The sequence below is a fragment of the Blennius ocellaris genome (genome assembly GCF_963422515.1).
Source record: "Blennius ocellaris genome assembly, chromosome: 19".
Lineage (NCBI taxonomy): Eukaryota > Metazoa > Chordata > Actinopteri > Blenniiformes > Blenniidae > Blennius > Blennius ocellaris.
In genome coordinates this window covers 25617985-25626376 of record NC_137668.1, presented here as the reverse complement: position 1 = coordinate 25626376, position 8392 = coordinate 25617985, and the positions used below count along the sequence as shown (strand labels likewise).

The window sequence follows — 8392 nt, the reverse complement described above, 5'->3', positions numbered from 1 at the left end:
TCATCAGTCCTAAAACCCGAGTCACACATGCAGGGAAGTGCTGGAACCTGCAGGAGGAGGAGCAGTGAGGAGGAGGAGGAGGAGGAGGAGGAGGAGGAGGAGGAGGAGGAGGGGCAGTGAGGAGGAGGAGGAGGAGAGGAGGAGGGGCAGTGAGGAGGAGGAGGAGGAGGAGGAGCAGTGAGGAGGAGGAGGAGGAGGGGCAGTGAGGAGGAGGAGGAGGAGGAGGAGGAGGGCAGTGAGGAGGAGGAGGAGGAGGGGCAGTGAGGAAGAGGAGGAGGAGCAGTGAGGAAGAGGAGGAGGAGCAGTGAGGAGGAGGAGGAGGAGCAGTGAGGAAGAGGAGGGGGAGGAGGAGCAGTGAGGAAGAGGAGCAGCAGGAGGAGGAGCAGTGAGGAGGAGCAGCAGCAGCAGTGAGGAGGAGGAGGAGGAGGAGCAGGAGCAGTGAGGAGGAGGAGGAGGAGGAGCAGGAGCAGTGAGGAAGAGGAGCAGTCGGAGGAGGAGCAGTGAGGAGGAGCAGCAGCAGCAGTGAGGAGGAGGAGGAGGAGGAGCAGGAGCAGTGAGGAAGAGGAGCAGTCGGAGGAGGAGCAGTGAGGAAGAGGAGCAGTAGGAGGAGGAGCAGTGAGGAAGAGGAGCAGTAGGAGGAGGAGCAGTGAGGAAGAGGAGCAGTAGCAGGAGCAGCAGTGAGGAGGAGCAGCACCTCCTACCTGCTCAGACAGTGGGTGATGTGCCGGCTGCTCAGCAGCGCCACCAGCAGGTCCACTGAGTACTTCATGGTCAGAGTTCCGTCTCCGTTCACCAGGATGTTGAAGACCAGCTGGAACGTCTGCTGGATGTTCTCTGGTCCAAACAGCTGGGGAAAGGGGACACCAGGGGACAGCGGTGAGGACACGACACCAGGGAGACACCAGTGAGGAGACACCAGTGAGGAGACACCAGTGAGGAGACACCAGTGAGGACCCCCCCCCCTCACCTTCTTGCCCACCTCCTCCCTCAGCGCCAGGCCGGCCAGGACGGACAGAGAGAAGACGACGACGGTCAAACTGTTGTGGTCCAGGAGGTTCAGGAGAGTCCTGTAGAACGTCCTCACATTGTCCTACACACACAGTCAGAGTGACCAGAGGACAGTCACTGACCGGAGGACAGTCAGAGTGACCAGAGGACAGTCACCGACCAGAGGACAGTCAGAGTGACCAGAGACAGTCACTGACCGGAGGACAGTCACTGACCAGAGGACAGTCACCGACCAGAGGACAGTCACAGACCAGAGGACAGTCAGAGTGACCAGAGGACAGTCACTGACCGGAGGACAGTCACTGACCAGAGGACAGTCACAGACCAGAGGACAGTCAGAGTGACCAGAGGACAGTCACTGACCAGAGGACAGTCACAGACCAGAGGACAGTCAGAGTGACCAGAGGACAGTCACTGACCAGAGGACAGTCAGAGTGACCAGAGGACAGTCAGAGTGACCAGAGGACAGTCACTGACCAGAGGACAGTCACCGACCAGAGGACAGTCACTGACCAGAGGACAGTCAGAGTGACCAGAGGACAGTCACTGACCAGAGGACAGTCACCGACCGGAGGACAGTCAGAGTGACCAGAGGACAGTCAGAGTGACCAGAGGACAGTCACTGACCAGAGGACAGTCACAGACCAGAGGACAGTCACTGACCAGAGGACAGTCAGAGTGACCAGAGGACAGTCACCGACCAGAGGACAGTCACCGACCGGAGGACAGTCAGAGTGACCAGAGGACAGTCACCGACCAGAGGACAGTCAGAGTGACCAGAGGACAGTCACCGACCAGAGGACAGTCACCGACCGGAGGACAGTCACTGACCAGAGGACAGTCACAGACCAGAGGACAGTCACTGACCAGAGGACAGTCAGAGTGACCAGAGGACAGTCACTGACCAGAGGACAGTCACAGACCAGAGGACAGTCACAGACCAGAGGACAGTCAGAGTGACCAGAGGACAGTCACCGACCAGAGGACAGTCACTGACCAGAGGACAGTCATTGACCGGAGGACAGTCACTGACCAGACAGTCAGACAGACCAGAGGACGGTCACAGACCAGAGGACAGTCAGAGTGATCAGAGGACAGTCACAGACCAGAGGACAGTCAGACCGACCAGAGGACAGTCAGACCGACCAGAGGACAGACACTGACCAGGGACCGGACGTGGCTTTGCACCCACTGGTCCCTCCGGCTCAGGTTGGCCATGAGGCCGAGACACGGCACGAGGAGGACGTCGTCCCTCGACTGGCTGTGGGGGGACATTGGGGGCGGGGTTTAGCAATGCGGGCCGCAGGACAGACGTGGCGTCCCGGACCTTAGGGGACGAGTGACTCACATGTTGGTGATGAGGAAGGAGACGAGCTGCTGGACGGAGCTGGACGACTGGAAGACACTGGAGTCGTAGGACAGTCTCTGCAGCAGCTGCACACACTGACACACACACACACACACACACACACACACACATTACAACCAGGAGGTCAGAGGTCAGAGGTCGACACAGAACGTTCTCCCCGTGTTCTCATGGTTCCACTGTCAGAAGAGACGCTGAGGGAACGTCTCCTCTTCATTAATAATCACTGACGCCTTATTGTGAAGCACAGACTTTTATTGTGAAGCGGCGGACAGAACCGGTGTTGGACTGACCTGCAGAACCAGAGGTTCCTGTGTCTCGCTGCGCTGAATGATGGCCGCCAGGGTTCCGCTCAGGTTGAAGCTGCTGTGGAGGATCGTTCTGCTGGACTCCTGTCCTGCTGCAGGACGGCAACACGGTTCTACTGAGTAGGGTTCTACTGAGGTTGTGTTCCACTGAGGTTGTGTTCCACTGAGGTAGGGTTCTACTGAGGTACTGTTCTACTGAGGTACAGTTCTACTGAGGTACAGTTCTACTGAGGTCGGGTTCTACTGAGGTACTGTTCTACTGAGGTAGGGTTCCACTGAGGTTGTGTTCCACTGAGGTAGGGTTCTACTGAGGTACTGTTCTACTGAGTTGGGTTCTACTGAGGTACTGTTCTACTGAGGTAGGGTTCCACTGAGGTTGTGTTCCACTGAGGTAGGGTTCTACTGAGGTACTGTTCTACTGAGGTTGTGTTCCACTGAGGTAGGGTTCTACTGAGGTACTGTTCTACTGAGGTAGTGTTCTGCTGAGGTAGGGTTCTATTGAGGTACAGTTCTACTGAGGTACTGTTCTACTGAGGTCGGGTTCTACTGAGGTACTGTTCTACTGAGGTAGGGTTCCACTGAGGTTGTGTTCCACTGAGGTAGGGTTCTACTGAGGTACTGTTCTACTGAGGTTGGGTTCTACTGAGGTACTGTTCTACTGAGGTAGGGTTCCACTGAGGTTGTGTTCCACTGAGGTAGGGTTCTACTGAGGTACTGTTCTACTGAGGTAGTGTTCTACTGAGGTACTGTTCTACTGAGGTGTGGTTCAACTGAGGTAAGGTTCCACTGAGGTAGGGTTCTACTGAGGAGTGGTTCTACTGAGGTAGTGTTTTACTGAGGTAGGGTTCCACTGAGGTAGTGTTCTACTGAGGTGTGGTTCTACTGAGGTGTGGTTCCACTGAGGTAGGGTTCTACTGTGACTGTAGTACAGGAACAGGAAGGTGGAACCAGGACGTACCCAGCAGTGCCAGCAGGGTGACGATGGACCCGGTCAGGGCGGAGCTGGTGTTGGGGTTCCCCGCCACGTCCAGCAAGGCGCCCACACACTCTGCAGGAAGCAGCTGGCCAGAGGACAGCAGGGGACCAGCCCTCAGGGACGACGTCTCCTGGAGACACATGGACACACAGCAGGACAGGAAGTTTCAGAATTTCCATGGTAACCAGTAAGGGAGTTACTGCATGTTTCCATGGTAACCAGTGAGGGAGTTACTGCATGTTTCCATGGTAACCAGTAAGGGAGTTACTGCATGTTTCTTTGGTAACTACTGAGGGAGTTACAGCATGTTTCCATGGTAACCAGTGAGGGAGTTACTGCATGTTTCCATGGCAACTAGTGAGGATGTTACAGCATGTTTCCATGGTAACCAGTGAGAGTTGCAGCCGGTTTCCATGGTAACTAGTGAGGGCGTTACAGCATGTTTCCATGGTAACTAGTGAAGGAGTTACTGCATGTTTCCATGGTAACTAGTGAGGGAGTTACAGCATGTTTCCATGGTAACTAGTGAAGGAGTTACTGCATGTTTCCATGGTAACTAGTGAGGGAGTTACAGCATGTTTCCATGGTAACTAGTGAGGGAGTCACTGGATGTTTCCATGGTAACTAGTGAGGGAGTTACAGCATGTTTCCATGGTAACTAGTGAAGGAGTTACTGGATGTTTCCATGGTAACTAGTGAGGGAGTTACAGCATGTTTCCATGGTAACTAGTGAAGGAGTTACTGGATGTTTCCATGGTAACCAGTAAGGGAGTTACTGCATGTTTCCATGGTAACTAGTGAAGGAGTTACTGGATGTTTCCATGGTAACTAGTGAAGGAGTTACAGCATGTTTCCATGGTAACTAGTGAAGGAGTTACTGCATGTTTCCATGGTAACCAGTGAAGGAGTTACAGCATGTTTCCATGGTAACTAGTGAAGGAGTTACTGCATGTTTCCATGGTAACCAGTGAAGGAGTTACAGCATGTTTCCATGGTAACCAGTGAGCGTTGCGGCCGGTTTCCATGGTAACCAGGGATGAGGTCCCCCCCCAGGCTCACCTCCAGCCGTCTCAGGAGCTGTGCTTCTGTCTGCAGCGTCCCCCCGTCCTGGTGCTGATGGACCGCCAGCAGCAGAGACTTGAGACACAACGTCACGTCCATCCTGGAGGAAACACACCTGTCAGACTGGACTGTCCCTCTCTGTCCCCACGTGTGTGTCTCTCTCTCTCTGTCTCTCTCTCCCCGTGTCTCTATGTCTGTCTCTCCCCGTGTCTCTATGTCTCTCTCCCTGTGTCTCTATGTCTCTTTCCCCGTGTCTCTATGTCTCTCTCCCTGTGTCTCTATGTCTCTCTCTCCCTGTGTCTCTATGTCTCTCTCCCTGTGTCTCTATGTCTCTTTCCCCGTGTCTCTATGTCTCTCTCCCCGTGTCTCTATATCTCTCTCCCTGTCTCTCTCCCCGTGTCTCTATGTCTCTCTCTCCCTGTGTCTCTATGTCTCTCTCTCTCCCTGTGATTCTTTGTCTCTCTCTCTCCCTGTGATTCTTTGTCTCTCTCTCTCCCTGTGATTCTTTGTCTCTCTCTCTCCCTGTGATTCTTTGTCTCTGTCTTCGTGTCTCTATGTCTCTCTCCCCGTGTCTCTATGTCTCGCTCTCTCTCTCTGTGTGTGTGTGTCTCTGTGTCTCTCTCCCCCCGGCTAACGTCCAGGATGCTAACATGCTAACACCAGCGTCCCAGACGGACGCTAAATGAACTTCCGGTCGCTCGCTGCGTCTCGGGAGGATTTTAAAGACTTTATGTGACGAACTGACCTGTAAAGTTTCTTTATTTCTTCGCTGTAAAACAACAAAAGTCAGGAGAAAAACACAATTCGCGCTTCCCGTTCAAAAGGAGCCGGACCATACCATGTCCGACACCGGGGGGGGGGGGGGGCGTCGGGGTAGGGGGTTAGGGTAGCGGGGGTAGCGGGGGGGGGGGGGTCCACTCATCCACTCAACCGTGAAAAACCTGCAGTTTTATTCATGAAGCGTTTGTCACAGTCTCTGTGTCAGAGTTTCGCTGAGGACGAGTCTCCAGGGAAAAGACGCTGAATCCCCCTATTTCACTGACTTGGGACGGACCAGCGGAAGTTGTGACTTAAGATGGGCGGAAACACCGGAAGCCGTTGTCGTTCGATAAAATAAGACTAAAAAAGTTAATCAATAATTGATAATTGGTTTAAACAAACTGAGTCTTTAATCACCAATGAGGGGATCAGTTGTCACCTTGTAATGATTGATCACCCCTTATCAATATATTAGGTTATTGACGGTGTGTAAAACATTGCAACTCACTACAGTCAGGCTATTTGTATAGCCCTGACTGTGTGTGTGTGTGTGTGTGTGTGTGTGTGTGTGTGTGTGTGTGTGTGTGTGTGTGTGTGTGTGTGTGTTGTGTTGTGTTGTGATGTGTTGTGATGTGTTGTGTTGTATTGTGTTGTATTGTGTTGTATCGTGTGTTGTGTTGTGTTGTGATGTGTTGTGATGTGTTGTGTTGTATTGTGTTGTATTGTGTTGTATCGTGTTGTATCGTGTGTTGTGTTGTGTTATGTTGTGATGTGTTGTGTTGTCTTGCCTTGCCTTGCCTTGCCTTGCCTTGCCGTGCCTTGCCTGGACTTCCTGAACGAGAGAGGTGAGTAGAATAGTGCGGTGGAGCTGCAGCGCTGCACGGCGGTTGTTCTGCTCTGCGCTGCGGTGAGAAGAAGAACCACGGTGACCGAGGTCAAACCTCATCAGGTCCTCTGGTTCTCATGCAACTCAACGTTCTCATGCTGGACAAGTGTCCCTGATGGTGGGCGGAGCCTCCTGGTGGTCAGCCTGTAGCGTCACCCTGCGGTGGGTGGAGCCTCCTGGTGGTGCAGACCTGAGCTCAGCTGCTGCTCTTTGCACTGGTCTGATGTTTCCTCCTGAGCTGGTCTGGAGTCAGTCAGTGTTGAGGCAAGGCACCGTAATGACAATCCAACTTGGTACTTTTATTCTGACAGTCACCATAATAACAATCCAACTTGGTACTTTTATTTTGACAGTCACCGTAATAACAATCCAACTTGGTACTTTTATTCTGACAGTCACCATAATAACAATCCAATTTGGTACTTTTATTCTGACAGTCACTGTAATAACAATCCCAGTTAGTACTTTTATTCTGACAGTCACTGTAATAACAATCCCAGTTAGTACTTTTATTCTGACAGTCACTGTAATAACAATCCAAGTTAGTACTTTTATTTTGACAGTCACTGTAATAACAGTCCAACTTGGTACTTTTATTCTGACAGTCACTGTAATAACAATCCCAGTTAGTACTTTTATTCTGACAGTCACTGTAATAACAATCCAAGTTAGTACTTTTATTTTGACAGTCACTGTAATAACAGTCCAACTTGGTACTTTTATTCTGACAGTCACTGTAATAACAATCCAACTTGGTACTTTTATTCTGACAGTCACTGTAATAACAGTCCAACTTGGTGCTTTTATTTTGACAGTCTACGGGTACTGCAGCAGTACTGCTGCCGACACGTCAGTCAAACAGAAAACGTAGATAAAGAAGAACAGAAGCAACAAAATTCCCCAAAACATTTTAATAAAAAGTGATGAACATTAAGTAATACTGATTTTTACAGTAAAAGCAAAGTGACGCTCAGTCACTTCTTCTTTTCTACTTTTATCTTCAGAATGAGGAAGAAACCAGAAAACGAAACGTCGCCAGTCGTCCAAAGCAGAAGAAGGTTGAAGTCGGACAGCGAGCGAGGAAATGATAACGTGTTGTGGGCGAGTGGCGGCGTGAAGGCTGACAGGAAGTGGTCATGAGCGCTGACAGGAAGTGGTCATGAGCGCTGACAGGAAGTGGTCCGGTTCTTCCCTTCAGTACAACAAAGCTCTGTGGCTTCTTGCTCTTTGTCTCCAGTTTCAACATGAATGTTCTTCTAACTGGTTTCCTCTGACGGTTCTGTCCGTCCAGAGAACAGGAACCCAGAGGAGACGGAACGTTTAGGAACCGTCATGGGAACATGAAGAAGAAGGAGAGAACCTCCGTCTGCACAGGAACATCGTTCTATCAAGTCTAATAAATCATGAAAATGTAAAACAGACAGAAAATAAACAAACAAAACAAAAACAAACAAACAAACAAAACAAACAAACATTAAATGACGGCGAGAACCAGAGAAAATAATGATTTCAGATTAAATCAAAGAAAAGGTCCCAATGTTTGTGTTCCAATCTGCAGTCTTCAGGGACCAGGACCTGGACCTGGACCTGGACCAGGACCTGGACCTGGACCTGGACCACGACCTGGACCACGACCTGGACCTGGACCAGGACCAGGACCAGGACCAGGACCAGGACAAAGGAGGAGTTTTCAGCCCAACGAAGAAATGGGACGGTTCTCACATATGTTCATCAGATGTCAGACAGATTCCCATCAGATCCCAGTGGATCCCATCAGACCCCAGTGGATCCCATCAGATCCCTGTAGATCTAATCAGATCCCAGTGGATCCAATCAGATCCCAGTAGATCACATCAGACCCCATTGGATCCCATCAGATCCCAGTGGATCCCATCAGATCCAGTGGATCCCATCAGATCCAGTAGATCCCGGCGCTGGCCTCACTCAGGAAGAACCTCCACGTAGTCGTCAGAATCTGAAAAGTCTGAAACAGAAAATAACCAAAGTGAATCCAGACTCAGTGAGAC

The 8392-nt window shown here is 51.3% G+C and overlaps 1 protein-coding gene across 1 annotated transcript; it reads right to left on the bottom strand.

Moving 5' to 3' along the window:
- Positions 1 to 701: 701 nt before the first annotated feature.
- Positions 702 to 4819, bottom strand: cip2a (cellular inhibitor of PP2A; the record flags this gene model as incomplete). The annotated part of the gene is made up of 7 exons (XM_080514869.1): positions 702 to 847; positions 968 to 1090; positions 2173 to 2269; positions 2357 to 2451; positions 2668 to 2774; positions 3641 to 3788; positions 4718 to 4819. Coding segments are annotated over 7 exons (818 nt in total), but the record flags the coding sequence as incomplete, so codon positions are not given.
- Between the last annotated feature and the right edge of the window lie 3573 nt (positions 4820 to 8392).